At 33.2% G+C, this 19,128-nt stretch overlaps 2 protein-coding genes across 2 annotated transcripts; both read right to left on the reverse strand.

The window, feature by feature from the left end:
- On the reverse strand, nucleotides 186-7,951 carry LOC105159208. Its single transcript, XM_011076188.2, has 17 exons — nucleotides 7,459-7,951; nucleotides 6,385-6,741; nucleotides 6,141-6,281; nucleotides 5,908-6,040; nucleotides 5,688-5,801; nucleotides 5,511-5,584; nucleotides 5,358-5,432; nucleotides 4,310-4,402; nucleotides 4,127-4,187; nucleotides 3,459-3,791; nucleotides 2,235-2,361; nucleotides 2,054-2,153; nucleotides 1,696-1,765; nucleotides 1,426-1,578; nucleotides 1,246-1,341; nucleotides 838-1,157; nucleotides 186-746 (listed from the first exon to the last, which is right to left on the reverse strand). Exons 1-17 carry the CDS (start codon nucleotides 7,543-7,545, stop codon nucleotides 564-566), a joined length of 2,517 nt encoding a protein of 838 aa, XP_011074490.1. The 5' UTR covers nucleotides 7,546-7,951; the 3' UTR covers nucleotides 186-563.
- Nucleotides 12,090-13,630, reverse strand: LOC105159209 (calcium uniporter protein 4, mitochondrial). Its single transcript, XM_011076190.2, has 2 exons — nucleotides 12,970-13,630; nucleotides 12,090-12,620 (listed from the first exon to the last, which is right to left on the reverse strand). Exons 1-2 carry the CDS (start codon nucleotides 13,528-13,530, stop codon nucleotides 12,204-12,206), a joined length of 978 nt encoding a protein of 325 aa, XP_011074492.1. The 5' UTR covers nucleotides 13,531-13,630; the 3' UTR covers nucleotides 12,090-12,203.

Here is a 19,128-nt window from a genome sequence, read left to right on the forward strand (position 1 = left end):
AACGCTGAGGACAAATACTATTGTGTACTATTTATATACAGTCACAGACATAAAACTGAAAGCATAGATATCTGTCACTTAAAAGGTTTCGCGTGAAAGTGCAGATCCAGAGAAAGAATCCAATGAGTTATCCAACTACCCACAACTTAAATAATATCGATACAAAAATTACAATACTTGCAAAATGAGTGAAATCTCTCATCCGTCACTTTTATAAAATAAGAGTATTACATATAAACGGGGCCTTAGGCCGAGTTACATTTCTTCTCTTGTTCCCTCTCCTTTTTTCACTTTTTTTTTTCTACTCACACAACCTTAATTCTCTCTACATCGGAGACTTTCTTCTTTGAAAGCCACACCTCAACAATCATTCCCTCCCAATCCTTCTCAAACAATTTTGGGCTGGGAACTCACAAATTCTACACTAATGCACCCGCATTTCATGCCACATTTCCTACAAAGCCTACCCAAAAAATTTGCAAGCCAGAAGAAAGATCGATAGCTAAACCTTCCTATAATTTACATGATCCCTTGAGGGATTGTCGCCTGAATCATTTTTCCGGTTACAACCAAGAGCTGAGTTCGCCCCAACCAGTGCACAGACCTTCACCTTCGTCTTCATTGCTGAATAGGGTTTGATCTGAGCAGTCAAGTGATGCCCCACACGCGGCGTTATATGACTGGCATGCCGAGTGGCATACTCTTAGCCTGTTGTCACCATCCTCATCGCACTTTTGGATAGATATCTGGTTTGAGCAGTTGAATAAATTAATGAGTAAGAGGTGAAGACATTCCTGATATATGTAGACTACTCAAATATAGCTGTATTGAACTCACCCAGCAGGCCAGACGTTTAGCAGCCCCATCGCAGTCTCTGCCTCTGATATAATTTAGAAACTTGCGAGGACCTCCAGGGAACAACCTGTGGTAGTTGGGCATCACAACAACTTCTTCCAGCTGTTGTAGGATGCTCAATTCACCAGGCGCACAATGTTGCCCTGACATATCGGTCTGCAGAACGTCTTTGCAGACTGAGAGACTGGGAATAAGCGTGGAACTGTTCTGGCATGTGTAGCCAGCATAGTCGGAGCACCGAAACTCACAGACGCCATTGTCACAGACCCCACCGTGAAGACTGCATTGTTCGTCGCAAACAGCTGCCCACCAACAAAATTCAAATTTCTTCTGTATTTCTATAAAAAGGAAAGGAAAGAAAACAAAAGCCTAGTCTAATGACTACATTACCTGTGGAGCAGTCAATCCCTGTGTACCCATTCTCACAATTACAGACACCATCTTGAAAACACTCACCATGACCACCACAATTGTTAGGACAGGAACCTGTAAATGATAGAGAAAGTAGTGTCAGGCAAACAGATCGACATTGTGGGCAATGACTATAATGGAAAAGGTTAAGCCACTCACGCTGGCGACAATCATGGCCCTCAAATCCCAAAAAGCAGTGACATCTTCCATCAATGCAATCACCGTTAAAATAACATGAATTAGGACATTGACCAGATACAGGTAATGGATCTACATTGCAGAGTTCATGGTAAGCAGGGCAGATCAGTTCACCTAGGCAGACACAAGTTAATGAATTATACAACTATTAGCATTAGAATATGCGTGTCATGCACTCGCATGTTTATTTGTGTTAAAGAGACCATAATCCATAAACAATAATTGCATTACCATTGAAGCCAGGAAACTTAACAGGTCCACCAGCTTCAGGACACACTTTCCAGATGCCATCTACAGCAACCTAGCAAAACATCCACAGTATACTTGTATAAGAATTGAAGATATCAGCATGTGCTGCTCAAAGTCTGAAGCTTAAACCCAGTGGGGATGCAGAAGTTTCAGCTGATTACATCACAAGTTATGATAATCTGCTCTTTTGCTCGCATATGATGCATACGAATTTAAATTCGTAAAAGAATCCAAATTAGAGCAGCAGAAATGTGGAAAAGGCGGTGATGCAGGGCTACTACTAGCTTACAAGCATTAGCTGCTAAGATGAAAAAGAAGCACATCTGTGACCAAACTGTACCTCGAGTGTGTTGTTTATACATCTGTGCTGATAACACCCATTTCCTTGGGTAGTGGAACCCCTTACAAACCCACTCCGCACCAATGACGAGGCCATGCACCTATATGCAAGGATACAAGAAAAATCATCATTTGGTTTCTGTAACTTCATAATTCACTATAACATTAGAAGGAAATCTCACCTTGAACTACTTCCCCGCACTTCCCCCAACATCCTGTCAGGTGCCCTAGCACTGTTGGTGTCTGTGCATGAACCATCAGAGTAGGCTACAAAATAAGTGCAATAATCAGCCAAGGATGACTGACCACCTGCGGAAGAAAGAAAAAACACAATAAGAAGTTTACTTATTGTAAGGCTGTTCATGAAAATTTATGAAGTAATACAAGTGAATTATCACGCGAAAGTACTAGGATTAGCACTTTCCAAGATGCAACAAGAATGCAAAGATATATCTGCCCATAGTTCAAGTGAAATATGCATCAAGCATCACCTAGAGGCCCAAAAACATAAAATCTCAGATTGGCATGTAAGCATATATAACAGCCCCAAACATCAAGTAGAAAGATTTCATAATTTCAATGTTCACAGTGAACATTTTACAAATGCATAAAACTGACTCATCCTTTCACATTGGCTAGGACTTGGGCAAATAAAACCAAAATGATTAGCAAATGCCAAACCAACATCCGCCCGACATAGCAAGTATAAGTTGACCACCTGGACTTGGAAGCATGGATTGACTTTATCTTTTTCCTGAGTTTTACATGAGTTCAAATTTGCAGCCTCCTTATTGTCAGGGATTCTTCAAGCCAGAGACCGATCAACCAAAATTAATGTTCATTTTCCTAAACTATTGCCAATTACCTTATTCAACAACTTAATACAAAAGTGACTTGCAGCTATGCATCTGTGCGATTTATGATAAAACAATTTTAAAAAGCTCACGTACAAAGTTCCCGCTGCCAACTTTTTCTAAGATCTTAAGCTTCATTGGTGGAGGCCATTACATGTGAAATGGAAGAAGTATTTAAGCATAATCTGCTATGGGAACTTTCAGAAATTATGGCAAAAAAGTAGTAACTCGAACAGCAATGAAGGATATGGTCTAACGCAACCTCCTGGAAGATCATAGCTCAATGACATCCAAACAGGTGCTAAATGACATTAAACATTCACCAACCTAAAAAATAACACCTGTCAACTAACAGCAGGAAGAAAGAGAGAAAGATTATGAAACATGAGGCAGAACTTTTAAACTATTGTTTTCAGTGGATTACGAAGACCACAATGACAGAACTATCTGAAATACTGCCAGAAATCATCATTTTTAACATCTCGAGACAATTATTCAAGTGTAAATGCAATTAGTAGAGTTAAATTTTGAAGAGGTGACAATAGACCACACCTTTATTAGCCTGGGGAAAATAGCGAGCCCACTGTGGAAGATCCCCACTGTAATTTACAATAGGACAGTAACCTTCTGCCTCCCTATTATATGTACATCCAGAAAACTGTGTCGAGTTGCAATGATATGCACCTTTCCAACGGTTGCAAGGCAAGGTAACAAACTCAGTTCCCTGGTTGCGACCCCAGTCAAGACGATCTGCCATGCTGTAATTAGCCCGGTACCATCCACTGTCCTCAAGTAATGCGAGTGTCATTTTAGAAACTACTGATCTTGTATCAACTGAGCCAGTCATAATTTCATTCATTAAAAGTCTTTTCTCCCAATGAGATCCTGTGGTAAATTAGTAAGTCATATACCAATTAGCGACAGGCATCACTTAATACTCAAGTACATGAAATATATTTCCTAAGGTAACATTCAGTGTTAGCATTTTGGACATTAGTCCCCCCCCAAGCCATTTCCTTTGTCTCAAGACCATTCCACGCCATCAAGCATTTAAACATTATTAGGGCTTAATACTGAATCCTGAAGAAATGATAACTACTAGATAAATGTAACGTTATGATTAAAAAATATTGAATTATGACATCACCAGCTAATAAACACACTGAAAGCTAAATGCCAAATCACGTGACTCTTATGATTCAAATAAAATAATGAACAACCTGATGTGCCGCGTCCACCACCATCTTCAAGCTCCAACCCAGTAAAATTTGCAGAGAAGGCCTGCCAACAAAAAGGTTTGTGAAGCTCTTCGCTAACATCATATGTTGGTTATGAGAGGAATATTACGAATATATTTGTGACATTCACCAGCATAAAAGAACATTACGCAAAAGTAACCCTACCCCATAGTGATAGCGTGAATGCATGATAACTCGAGGAAGCACCACCCGTGTTGCCATTCGTCCAAGTTTTTCATCCATAGCTTGTTCTGTCACCTACAAAGAGATCACACTTGTTGCATCAAGATACATGTGGATGAAGACAGAGTGTGTAAAATTATATGGAAGATCTAAGTAGCTTTTCCATATTTTTACATAGTTACATATGGTGTTCCTTTTATTGCCTGAATGATAAAAATCACAAAGAAATAACTGAACAACAAAGGGAAAAAAAGGGGTCCATGCTGGATATCTCCCCTTAGAGAAAAGACAAAAGGTCACAGAATTATGAATTGGCAAAACAATCTGATTTCCATTATCATTTCAGTTCCATGCTGGACACAGACGATAAAATTTCTAGTATAGCTAATTCCATACAAAATCTTAGATTACTAGTCAGGTAAGCCTTTGTGGAGCCCCAACCACACGTAATGGTGGATTTGTGATTGTGCACTACTCCAGGTGAAGTTCAATTCAAGTCTCGCATGGTAGTCACATATACATTTCCTTGATACTACTTTGAGAGTAGATTCTTCTAATTCCTAGCTTAATACATGCAACATGATGCATACAAAACTTGAGTTCATATTGATTCTTGGAATTTAGAGAGGTATGAGAAAAGTTTTCAGGAACAACCCTGTAAATGGATTTTATTCAACAACCAATCAAACTATATGATCAAAAACTCACACTTTGAAGTCAGAATCAGTATGGTATATCAAATTGTTGGAGATATTAGATCTACAGATTGTTAACTACCAAATTTCACGAAAACTCTAAAAAAATAGTTCCATGAGCTCCCACAGCATTTAAGTGCAATCAGGTGTCTCCTAACCAAGAAATGATAAATACAATAACGTTTGACTTGTGCAATTCGGCATTCGACATCCAGGATATCAGTACGAACTTCTTCAGTTGAAAAGAGAAGACTCTCAAGAAAACACACAGGTGACAGTATCCAATGATAAATCTCCTGATTAATAGCAACAGTGGACATCATGAGACAGCTTACCCGAATACGCCTTCTTTTTCTCTCATCTCGAAAATGAGCAAATGCATGGGGATCGAATCCAAGAACGTGCATAACCTACGAAAGCAAAAATTTAAATACTTTCTGTGAAGAAGCCACTCTACTTTTTAAGAATGTAACTTAATTTTAACTCACCTCATGGATTAGGGTAGCAGAAAGTAAAGTTTCCGCTTCAGCAGTCAAGTGGCGAGGTGCAACATTTACATGTCCTGCTTGCAGAAGAACAAATTTGGTAATTGAACTTCCTCCAGAAAAAAATTGCTGGGTAGGTATCCAACAAGAATTTAGGTCATTCAATATAAAAAATTTTACCAGCAATAGCACGACCCCATTGATCACGTTCGCATGCCACAGCCCAAGCCAGAGTGTTTCCAGTTGTCGGTCTTGTAGTAACCAAAAGAACTAAATCCGCATTAGCAACACCTTCTGAAAAGGTGGAAAGATGCAATTGTTAAAGGTAGCCTTTTAAGACAGACCAATAGATGACACTACTAATCATTTGAAGAGTACTAGTCCTTTGAAAGTAAGAGACCTTCAACATATTCCCTAGGAAGTTGCACACCTCCATCTTGTCCGCATGCAGAATATCCACTCAACCGCAGATTACCTCTCACGGGCTCTACTGATAAGGCTCTTCTGAACCAGTCTGCTGTCTGCTCAAGAGCCTGGAGAAGAGTTGGCATGTTAGTACATTAGCAATATCAGCAATTGAGAATCAAAGCAATAAAGTAGCAAGGAGTCATAAAATTAATTGAGAAACCAAACCTTGCGAAGACGATGCTTTTTGTCCTTTCCAGCTATATCATCTTGTGTACAATTATACCAACAATCACCAAAAATTGGAGGATCCCCTTGTGGGTTACAAGAAGGTTTGCCAGAATAAGAAGCTCCAGTAGGTTCCCCTAGCTGGCCAAAAGAAAATATAGAAACAACAGGGAATCCAACATTAATCCAGAAATGAGAATTTATTGCACAAGAAAAACTCATCATGTTTTTTGCAAATACTCGCCTTTACAATGTCCCCCACATTCCGGCAGTCTCTATCAGAAGAATGACCTACAGCATCATAATTTAAATAAATTCTAATGGGTTGCTTGTCATCAGCATGCCGCTTTGGCCTGTCACAAACATGAAGCAATGCCCTTCCCCTTCTTTGACGGGACTTGAAGACATCAGGTTCAGCATAGACCTGGGCAGACACAGAATACACCTTGCGACCAGGTCTCTTCCTTTGCTCAATAATCTGATCGTGAATGCAAGAATGTGATATGGTATTCTCTTTGTCCTGTTCAAGCACTTGAGCCTGCAGTTGAAATTCTTTGTTTGTTGCCAAAGTAACTTCCAAGATCAGCAACACCAGTAAAACCTGAGAGATCAATGGATATAATGACTCTCAGAGAATCCAAAACATGCAAACAATTCATTCCATGCTTGGCCTACTTGTAGAGTTATGTGCGTGTGAAGTGTGAGGGGTTCCGACTGGAAACTGTCACAGCAAACCCAAGACCTCAGAAATTTTTTGATGCAGATCTTACCAAATCACCGGAGTAAACTGTGAACTTCATAAGCTTAATAGAGCTCAAAACAGACCCATCATGTTAATCATCATGCTAGTAGACCCAGAACCACCAGAAGAAAGATGATAAACACCACTGATATAGCATACACAATTTCAAAGATAATTTTGCGGCTTTCGGAGGAATGAAAACACCAAAGCAGACATGGAGGAGTGAATTAAGCAAATAGTTGGATTAGAAAAAACAAACAAAAGTAAGGAAACGACAATCTTATTTTGGGAAAAGGAGACAGAACCAGAAAGGAAATTTTTCCAAATACGAAAAAGGCAGTGGTAAATATACACACCCACCTTCCAAAAACAATCCCAAGTTCGCAGCAGCATCAAAACTCATCAAAAATAAAAAAATAAATGCAACACAATATTCACAAGTCTTGTGCAGACTGGAAGCAACAGTTCAAAAGCCTGAGCAAAATTTCCCATCTCCAGCATTAATAATTATTCAATCTTTACTCAAAACAACCATCCTGACACAAAACACCAGCAAGAACACGGAAAAAATCATACCTTGACACAAATGAGAGCAAAATTCAGTTCAAATCTCGGGAGCAAAGAAACCTCGGCACATCGGTTACGCCGAATCCTCAACTCCATGAAACGATAGCGTTTAACGTGAACAACCTCGTTCCCATCAAATCGCCGGCACTTCCCCAATCGGCTCCCACCCGTAAAAGACGCTGAAAACTCTCCGCATTATATGCAGTACACAAAACCCAGAAACTGAAAACCCTCAAGCTCCACAAGAAAAATGAGAATTGCAGCTCCCGAAGAATTCTTCCAAAGGACGTCAGCTCTTTCTACCTCGTTTGGTGCGAGCTCTGTACACTCTCTCACAAAATTCACTGTAAAATAGCAATCGCATAAGCGTTTCTTGGTTTCAAGAGAGAGTATTATACATCAGAGAGAGAAGAGGAAATACAGATGCTGAATTTTTGCTGGTATTAAATAAGTAAAGTAAGTGAGAATTGGTGAGGTGGGTAGAGTTAGATGAGCTCCTTTTGATTCAGGATTAGGAACGGAATGGGCATCTTTCTACGTATTTGTATACACGCATATACGTACACACCCCCATATACACGCACTTAATCATTCTCAACCCAATTATTTTTTTCTTTAATTGATTTATCATATTTCCCTCTATTAATTTTAATGCATCCTAACTATATGGAATAAAATCTAGAGTAAATTATATCAATTCTCTTAATTTTGATATAATTGTAAATAATTTTTCATTTTAGAAAGTTATTAATACTTGTTTGATTTTTGGGTGAAATTTTTCTTCTTGTCTTTCTAGTTTTTAAAAATTAAATAAAATTACTTAACTGTTTACAATGATATTCTGATCAATTTATTTAAAAAAACAAATAAAAATCTAACAAATCGTTTGATGAACGATAAAATAATAAAATTTTGATAATTTCTTAAACAATAAGGAGTATTTAGAATTATAACAAATCTCAAAAGAATTTTTCATAACTTACCCTAAATCTTATTATGTATTCAGCGTACGGCGATCGTTCAATAAATAAATAAATTATCTACCTTTTGGAATAATTTGAAATCAATCAACCTAATTATCTAATTAATTATTACACATGATGATCTAATTAAAATATTGATTGATCAACAGCCATAATGCTTCTAAAAACCAGGTCATTCACATATCTATAGACAAAACAAGGGTATAATAAATAGACACTAGAAAAATAAAATAAAAAAAGATTACTTGTTGCATATAAAAGATATGATGGGATAGGGTAGTGTAAGAAAGTGGTCTTATTTTGTGATGAAATTACCAAACACATAGCCCACTTGCATTTATTAATAAAAAGGTGTAAATTAAATTATTATTATTGTTTTCCTAAAGTAAGTAGCCTTATTTGGGTATTATATTGTTCTTGTGAGGAAAGGGTTCATATAAATAAGGTATGCTGCAATTATTATTTACCAAGTAGGTATCATTTTCTCTTTTTCCAATAGGGGCATTGCTTTTATTATTCTATTTTGAGATAGTGAGATTTTTGTAAATTATATTATAGATAAATTTAATTAAATTAATTCATATTGATATCCTAATTTTTCGGTGATATTAAGAAATTAAATTTTAATTACACAAACATTTAATGTCCTTTATATAATTAAAAAGTACATTATTCGAAGTTGTAATTATAAGTATACTTCTTATTTTATACAAATACCACCTGATATATATTGTACTAACACCCTGTAGGAATTGTACCTATAATTTTACAAAAAATATGAGATGTTTGTGTAATTAAATTTATTATCAATAAATATCGATATAATTTATTCTAATAAATCAATTCGTTGCTTTTTTTTTTGTAAAAAATAGATGGGATATAAATTGTAAAGTAAATTTTCAACATATAAAGTGTGATTTTAAGGTAAGAAAAAGAACATGAAATATCATTGGGTTAGATAAATAAGCATGAATAAGGGACTAAACGATGCATATATCTTGTGATTTTCCATTTTTTATGTCAAAAGCATAAAAAAAAAAAAAAACATAGAGAATTTTGTACTCTCGTAATTTTCGCATTTTTGTTGAACTAAATTAATTATCTAAAAAATACAATATTTTTTTAATTATACATTAATCACACAATAAATATATTATAATTATTAAAAAAAGTATATTCAATTCTCAAATAATTGGTTGAAATCAAAATCTAATTTGGAGCAGAAGCAGTGGAGTTAGTGTGAGATTTTGCGTAACCTAAATCTGCACACGTAGTCAACATCTAACACATTATTGCCTATGAACCCGGAAACTGCTGAGAGCGACGAGGTTGATTGCGACGGCCAAGAGTATTGGTTTAATTCCAAATTTGAATATGGTAAAAAAAACCATAGATACACACAAATTCTAGAGTTATCATTAAATAATTGAAATATTTTATATTTATTTGTGAATTTAAACTTTTTTTTGTATATATAATTTGATCAAATTTAATTAAATTACATAACATGTATAATTTCAAAGCTATATAATTAATTTTGAATCATTAGGGTATAGATTTGGACTATGGAAGAAAATTTGTGTAGAAAATAATTTATGAAGAGAAGAAGTAGTAGGAATAATATTCAGGAATAATTGCGAGGTCATTTTCTGGTACTGTGTAATTATACATAAATTTTATAATTTGAAAATTTATATTTAGTGTCTGTAACGTTTGTTTTCGTCTAACAAATAAATCATTTTATTCGTCAAATATATCGATTTAACAAAAAAATTGAATGAAAATTCATATTTATGACCTTCAAATACTATCTTTTTTTATCTAATCAACATTTACTATTAAAAATAGAACTGTATCTGCTATTAAAATAGAATAATTTCCCACACATTGATGAATCTGAATCAACAACCTTAAAATCATTATACCGCAAATTCGTCAATTGAACGAGACTTGATCGTGATCGACCCCTCAATTGACTTATTGCAAATAAAAACTATCCCTAATATCTATATTAGGGAAGCAAGATGTGTGGTTGGGTGTGGGGCAGTTAGGTTAGGTCAAGTCTTTTGCTGACCTAAAACCAATTACCTGTTGGATATTTATTTTACAAACTTTGACCTTCTTCCCAATTTAATCATTAATATATTTCATCTCATTGCATTTTATAAAGGAAATAGGAATTAAATTAATATTGCTATATTTTGCCATCTTACTTGATAGAAAATGATAACTCTTCTAAGGAGTGTTTGTAGGAACTTATCAATTTATTATTGAAAATAGTGTTTGTTTTATAAACTTCATTTTTGAACTGTTTAAATTGTAAATACTAAATTCTCCAACATATTAAAAAAATTATAAATATTAAATTATTTCTCCAAATATTCCGACTTCAACCTTTTGTCTTTTTTTCTTTTTCTCCAAACACCTATCAACTTTTACTAATAAAACCTACTATTTTTTCTCAATAATTTATTCTCACAACAGAAATAAAAACTATTGAGAAACACGTCTTAAGTGAAAAAAGCAATAATGAATGAGCTCATCAATTCTATCATATATTAAAAAAAATAAAAAGAGAGAGAGAGAGAGAGAGAAACAAATTAATGTTAAATATAAATAAAAATACTTTATGACTAAGATAATTAGAATGAAATATGCAGAAGCTAATTATAAATTTGATGAAAGCATGAGACGTTTGGTAGAAATCATGGGGCTGCAGGTGGTAACAAAATTGGACCTTAGCATAGTAAAAGGTCCACCACTCGGTCGATATATATAGTCTTAACCAACTTTACGAAAATTGCAAATATATTCATCTCTACTGATTTAATTATGGAGTTGGTCTATTACACATATATTATGAACAATTGATGAGGTAAGTTCTAAGGAACATGAACTCCTATAACAAAGGGTACCTTGCCCAATCAATTATTGCAACTTACTAGTGAGGTGGTTGAAACACCTACACATTCACTTGTCTTCCAAGTCTATGGAGAGTTTTTGAGATTTCGATATTTTTTAAATTAATATTTTTGAATTGTAACATGTAATAACAACGCCCTAAATAATAATTATATTACAAGAGAATAACCACTCGTACTTGTCTTGCTAGGTATATAATTCACAATCATAGATTCGCTGGGAGTTATATTAGTTGATGTCATGCAGTCAAAACGATTGTGAGTTCGAGTTATATGAATGTCAATGTATGTCTATTTATATAGTAGTTTATTGTTTATTTATTTGCTAGCTCGTGAATTATTGATGCATATATTAAATTAATTTTTAAATTTAAATATATTAAATGATATAATCAATCGCATAATATAAAATTAATATCCTCTATAAATACTGGATTTTGAATTATGGTGTAGAGTGGAGTTTGTACTTGAATAAATAATTGAGCAGATTGTATGATGAAATAGTGGATAGATAAACTGTCCTGAGGAAGACATTTTATGTCCAAAAATCTAAAGTAGAGGGCCCTCCATTCACTTCCGGCATCATTGCCCTCCAGCCCTTCACAAATATCAGTTTCTTGCGGGTTTTTCGTTCCTCATTTCCTTGTCTTTAAATTTTTTATTTTTAATTATAAACATATCACATACTTGAACAATCAGTATGAACATTAATTTCGTACAGAAAACAACTGTTCAGAAACTCATTTCAATATTTACATGCAAAAGTTTCGCATCTTAAGCAGAAGCTATACAACTCATCGTTAGAGACCTAAAAAATGTGCCCGTCTTACACGAATCTCGACACTTTTGCCTAATACTTAGGATAGAAAGCTTGAGACAGGTGATTATACCTCTCAATATCAAAATTATGAAGTGCCATAAGCTTCTTTTGCTTGACTTTGAACCTGCGGTGGAAGTAGCCTTCAAATGAGGGTTCTGTTGAAGTCCTCAAGAAGAAAACATAGGCTAATGCAAAGTGAAATGAGGTGACAAAGAAGCAAATGGGCTCCATCACGTCCCAGCTCAGCTCCCAGAAAGTTAATCTCATAAAGCCCAACGTTTGGACTGCCAAAAAGCCCAGCCCACAATAGAGCTCCCCACGAACGAGGGTTTGGGCTTTTTGGTCAATCTGGGCCTTTTGGTTTTCGAGTCGGCCCAGCTCTTCTATTCTTGGGTCGTTGGGCAGGCCTATGGATTCTGAAATCATTCTCTCCATTGATTTTGCCACCTGTACATCCCTTTAAAATTTTAGTGGAAACCAAACAAGAATTTGGAAAATATATGTGTACGATTTAAAAAAGAGCGAGTTCAAGAACAACGAGGAATTTGAGAAATTAAACACGCTTCCATGTTTTCTGGGGATTATATTTAATTTCAACCAGAGTGACAACTTTCCTTACAACCTATTTTTTATTCCTTCTCTTATTTTATTTATTATGTAGTAATTAAAATCATATGTTGATTATGGTTTTTATGAACTCGAATTTGGGTTAATTAATATTCTTTAATTGCATGCACAAGCGAAAAAGGTGCTTAATTAATCATTAATGTCTAAATTAAGGCAATAATAAGATTACCTGATCTGGACGGAGGAAAACGACGCCACCCAAAACGATGACGTCCCCTGATTCATCCAACGCCTTGGCGGACTCCAAACCTGCTTCTCTATTCCCGCAAACGTCGCTGCAGATCCGTACAAACTCGCCGTGCTGAATCGTGCTCGCCGGAATGTTCCTCACCTTTTCTCTGATCTTCTCCAGTTGCGCAAACTTCAGGACCCTTTTAGCATCCGCCACGCTCACGCCAAACCTTGCGGACGGCGGAGGCGGAAGGCGGAGGTGATGATCATCGGAAGTGTTTAGTGATTTGAGCTTCTCTCTCAGCTTTTCGCCGACGGGGAGTGTGAGGAAGGAGGATAAGGAGTTGGGGGAGGAGTGGTTGTTGATGGCGCGGCGCTGGAGGAACCGGCGGAAGAAGTCGGACGAGGCACGGAAGTCGCGGTAGAATTGAGATCTTGCCGGCGCCTTAGACGGCGGCGGAGTGGGCGTCTGTTCAAGTGTGGTGGTGATTTGAGATGAAAAGTCTGGACTGGTGGCGCCGCCCAAGAGGCGCTTGGAAAGTGTTCTCCGAAGCGACATTTGATGTCGGGTAGAGGTAGATTGTTGAGAGACAGAGAGATAATCTCCGGCGGTGGAGCGGTGGTGTAAACAGGGGGTATATATACTGCTCCAAGATTGGTGGAGGATGAGAGAGGTAAGAGAATCCTTGGCGCATTTGGAATCTATGTAAAGATTCCTTTGAGTGAAAAACTCAAAATCAAAGGTTAATTTTAGGGGGGGAAAAAAAAAGAAAAAGAAAAGGTTAACTTTAGGTAAAGTGTTAATTACATTTTATCATTTAAACTATAATTATTTTTATACTTTGACATCTGATTTTAGCATCTCAATTTTACAAAATTTTATATTTTGTAATTTATAATTATTTTTTAATCAAGTTTTTTGTCGAAAAAACATCACGTGGAGTGCATATGTGAAATCTAAGGATTATGTGATGCGATATTTTTCCACATATACACATCATGTCATGTTTCTTTGATAGAAAAATCAACAAAATTATGGTTAGATATGGTAAAGTACAAGTTTCGCAAAGTTGAGATGATAAGTTGATACAAAAAAAAAATTCAACAGAAAATTGCCTATTGGTCTCCAAATAGTCAATCATCGATAGATTTTCATCAATTTTTTGTACTGAACTATAAATTATAACTTTTTTTTTTATTTTTTTTTATTTTTATGGACTGATAACATTTTCACAATTCTTAAAACTTTTCAATGCACGTTGCTGCAAAATTGCCATTTCTAAGGTTTAATTAAAAAATTATATAATTCTATCAAATATCAGGGCTATTAGTAATTTTTTAAATAATAATAATAAAATATTCATAATTATGTCAAATTTTTTAAAAAACTCGTTGTAATTTACCCTTAATTTTATTATCAAAATCATCCTGAGATTTTTGCTTTTATTAATGTTGCCTTAATGATGAAATTTCATTGATAAAGTGTAGCAAATAAAACACAGACATTTTTGGTTACAATATTAAAATATCTTCACACTGAAATATATATATATATATATATATGTTATGTTTCGAAAGTATAGTAAGAAATTAAGAAAATATACTTCTTTTGTTGATTCTTCAATTACTTGCTAAATCACAAGAAAATTTTTCTTTATATGTATACCAATTTTTTGGCAGGAATTGAAAAATGTGAATAGTTATATTGTTCCATGAAATTCATTTTTGCCCTGCCATAAGATTAAATATTTTACAGAATTATTTTGCAAATGAGTCATGACAGAAATCCATTAAATATACAGTAGATCTAGGCTCTAAAATTCCCAATAAAAGTTTTTTCATTAAATAATTACTTCATCTAAGAATTTAAATTGTTTTAAAATTAACAATTATTTTATATTAATATCTTAATAAGTTTAATTGTATTTTCTTTGAAAACACAAATAACACTAATATCACCTTAAAATCAAAAATTGATTTTAAAAATGATGGAATTTATGACAATAAATGTTTATTGTCATCTCACATTGGATGGGGAGGAGGGTTGAGCAACATATATATAATCTCAAAGTTTTATCTTTCTTCTTTAGATGTTCGTTTTAAGGACAAATTTACGAAACTTTGATTTAAGAAGGATCGACCTCGATTATAAAGATAGAACGAACAATGCACGAGTCATAAAATACACAAATTTGGACAGTCATCCTACCATAGTTCATTTGTTTCGAGACTGTCTTTATGCACACTATTAAGACTCATTTATAAATTTTTTGATTCTGAAGATCAAGTATAATACACACATCATCAAACACGTAAAGTTATGGACAAAGAATTCCTCAAGAATCGAATTGCCCAAAGGGGACACATTGGAATTCTTGAGGTGAATTTCAACCCTTTAATTTCATAGAGAATTATTCTCCAAATTCCACTTAGGGAACTAGTTGAAAAATCTTGCCTCAGTTACAAAAAATGTCAACTACAATGCTTACCTTTGAGGGGGTTTACAGAGCCTGATAAGCGGGGATTGAAGGCTCTATAGTTTATTTATCCACGTGACACTCTTATCCAAATTTAAGAATACGATGTCATCAGAATGATATCTCAAACAAGAATCACAAGGATTCTAAGGAAAATTTTTGCAGAATAATAAGTTGGCATCACACAATATATATTCAGGGAATGAATGTTGATGGTTAAAGTTTCACTCATAGGATTCGGGTTTGTGTTGAATATATATATATAGAGAGAGACAGTGAATCGAAATTAATAAATATATTGAAGAACAAGGGATGTTCGGCATATTTATGACGAATTTTAAATAAAAGTGAATGAATCAAATACATAGATGACTATCAACAACACATTCGATACAATTAATAATGTGTAATTAATTATCATGAATAGAAAAATATGAATTTATATAAGTAAGACAAATATTTATATATTTGACAAAATGTGAATTTAAAATCTTATAATTGTAGATGTATTTAGAATTTCAACTTTAAAACTGAACCAAAATGTATGGACAATAATCGTTGGTGTGAAAGGCACGACTTAGGGAGGGATTAAAGAATCCCCAACCAAATGGGAAAGTGGAATGAGGGATGGGGTGATGGTGGATGTCCACCCCTTTTCCTCACCACTCTCTCAACACAATTTGCTGGTGGCTGAATTTGAGTTTTGTTTCAGTGGATGTGATTTAGTTTAATTGGAGAAGTTGAAATTTTGTAATGTAAAGATTATTGGTTCCAACTTCACAAATATATGGAATATTTTTGCTTTATAGTAAATGTTTATTATATATAATTATCTGACATTGATGAATAGTTTATGATTACTATTATTATGAGTAGTTGTTAGATATTAATAAGCGTAATCAATTTATTTAAAAATAAATAAATAGTTCATCACTTTTACTATAAAAAAATTAAGTTTTATTTATGATTTTCAAGTTATAAAATTATGAAAAACTCTATTTATATATAAAATTTTATTCATATTTTTCTATTATAGAATTTTATAAATATAGTTAAATTTTAAATTATAAATCATCATTGTTAACTAAAATTTTAAAAATCATCATTGTTAACTACAGTAAAACCTCTATAAATTAATAATCTTGGGACCGTGAAAATTTATTAATTTAAAGAGATATTAATTTATCGATAAATTAATATTTTATTAATTAAAAGAGAGACTTTTTAAATTCAGCAAATTTAGTACATATGTATTGAAAATAAATGAATTCATATATGTTTCATTGATTATATTCATGCATCAATCAATTCTTTGTAACTAATTAAATATATTTATGTATAATATCAATTCATTGTATACAATTAATTATTATATTCATAAATGCATGTATCAATTCATTGAAATTACTTAAATATACATATATACATTAATTCGTTGCACTTAAATAACTATTATAGCTAATTAAATATATTCATGCATGATGAATAAAACATGTACTATATAAATCTCAATATGAAAATAAAATAATTTATAATACCCAACCATGTCTTCTCATCTAAAAGGCATCGCAAAATCATCCATGAATGATCAAATGCGTAAAGCATTACAGACTTCATATTTTAGCAAATTACCATAATATTTATAATTGTAATATATATGAATTATTAATTTAGAGTTATAATGGGATCTAGTATTTATAAAGGAATTTTCTGAAAAATTATTATCTTATTATCTTATCGAATTTGATGATTTTTTATAAAGGCCTAAGTCGGGACCGGAAGATTTTATTATTTTAGAGAGTTTATTAATTTATAGAGTATTAATTTATAGAGGTTTTACTGTAATTGAAAAGAAATTGAAGATGTACCGCCACAAAACAAATCGAATCGCACATTCAACTTGTTGGCATAATTGGCAATACAAGTATCCCGTAGATGTTAATGGGAATTCGTCATACATTATATTAATATGTCATCGATCAAATTATTATCTGAATGTTAATTGCACAATATTGATTAAATTCTTTCGATTAAAATGATTATATATATTTTATAATTTGTGTGCTAGGGACCAGATTGCAACTAAAAATAGAGAACGAACGACTAGGATGATTTTCTCAAAACAAAATTATAAGGGTAATATATAAAAATCACCCACCATAGGGATTAATTTGAAAAAATAAAGGGATATTACGTAGGATGAAAACGACGCAATATAATTAAAAAATTAAAATTCCAAACATAATGGGTCGGACCTCCTACTCTGATTTGCACCATCTTTTGACAACTTGATTTTGTTAAATTTTAGATATGTAATAAATAAATAAAAAATAAAGAATTATGTGGTTCGAATATCTGGTTTATGTTCATGAGACAAATGTCCAAAATAATTAAATTATATTATTTTCTATTGATTTGATATTATTATAAATTTATCTTCTAAACTTTTATGAAATCTTATCTTCTTCTTTTTTGAAGGGCAAATCCTATTTGTTTATATGTCTAATTCAGACATATTTGTTATTAAAATTATTGATATATTAAAATAATTTTTAAATTTAAATATATTAAATGATGTAATGAATTTCATGCTATCGAATGAACAAAGTAATGGAAAACACAACCACACTAACATGTTGGGATAAATCCAACATCCATATATAATTATTTATTTAATTTTTTTTATATATAAAAGATTAACATAAACGGATTCTTTTCCTTTTGCAATTTTACCCTACATCTGTCATAAGATTTATTGGGAAAAAAAGGCTCATCCATATATTTTTTTGATGATATTAGCGTTTATTTTTAAATCATTATAACTTTCTCTAAAATATTCTTCTTAAAATTAATTATTTTATAATAATTGATCATACAACAACCCGATCAAATTGGGCTTGGTGTGACATGATTGATTACGTGTACCGAAATGAATTGGGCTAGTCAATTATTTGCTCGTGTGAGATGGAGAATGGAATAGTCAATTTTTTGTTTTGTAATATACAATTTATTACATCATTTAAATTTAAATAAAATGCATTACTATCTTTAAATTGAAGGGAATACATTTAAAAGAAAACAAAGTCATAGTACAAAAATAATATTGACAAAACTTTTATTATGTGCGTTGGTCATTGATGAAGTGATTGGATTATGTGCGTTGTCTTTTTGAATTTGAACTTTTTTTCATATTTCGTTTGTTGGAGCCCTTCCGCTAGTATTCACTTGGGATGGCAATTGGACCCCGAACCAGCCCCATTATTCGAGTCCAAGAAAGTTGAAGGCAGGGTGGATAGCGGGTCCTAAAATTGGGACCCATCGTGCTATAATATATATTATTTTTTATTTTACTTTTCTTCACTTATAAGTCTGTCATCTTTCTCCAAATTAGAATGTTCTAAAGTTTAAATATTGACAAAATATTATATTATTTTATTTGTTTATTATTAGGTAGTTGTCAACTGTTGATGAATTAAAAAATTGTCCCAAAATACTTGACGATGAGGAAGATGAAAAATTTAATTTGTGAGTGCAAAATTGATTGGAATTAATTTTCTTAAGGGACGTGATTAAATAGTTAATTTTTAGTTCATACTACATATATGCTTTATTACAATGATGATATCGTCGCATGTACAACATTATTTGAAGGGTAATTGTCGACAAAATTCAATGAGAAC

Source organism: Sesamum indicum, linkage group LG3, assembly GCF_000512975.1.
Source record: "Sesamum indicum cultivar Zhongzhi No. 13 linkage group LG3, S_indicum_v1.0, whole genome shotgun sequence".
NCBI lineage: Eukaryota > Viridiplantae > Streptophyta > Magnoliopsida > Lamiales > Pedaliaceae > Sesamum > Sesamum indicum.

Coding starts and splice junctions, on each gene's coding strand:
- LOC105159208 (XM_011076188.2), bottom strand. CDS start 7,545: ATGGAGTTGAGGATTCGGCGTAACCGATGTGCCGAGGTTTCTTTGCTC. Junction 6,041..6,140: donor AAAAGCATCGTCTTCGCAAG/GTTTGGTTTCTC, acceptor ACTCTTCTCCAG/GCTCTTGAGCAGACAGCAGA. Junction 2,362..3,458: donor TTTTCCCCAGGCTAATAAAG/GTGTGGTCTATT, acceptor TTTCTTCCGCAG/GTGGTCAGTCATCCTTGGCT.
- LOC105159209 (XM_011076190.2), bottom strand. CDS start 13,530: ATGTCGCTTCGGAGAACACTTTCCAAGCGCCTCTTGGGCGGCGCCACC. Junction 12,621..12,969: donor TTTTCCTCCGTCCAGATCAG/GTAATCTTATTA, acceptor AGGGATGTACAG/GTGGCAAAATCAATGGAGAG.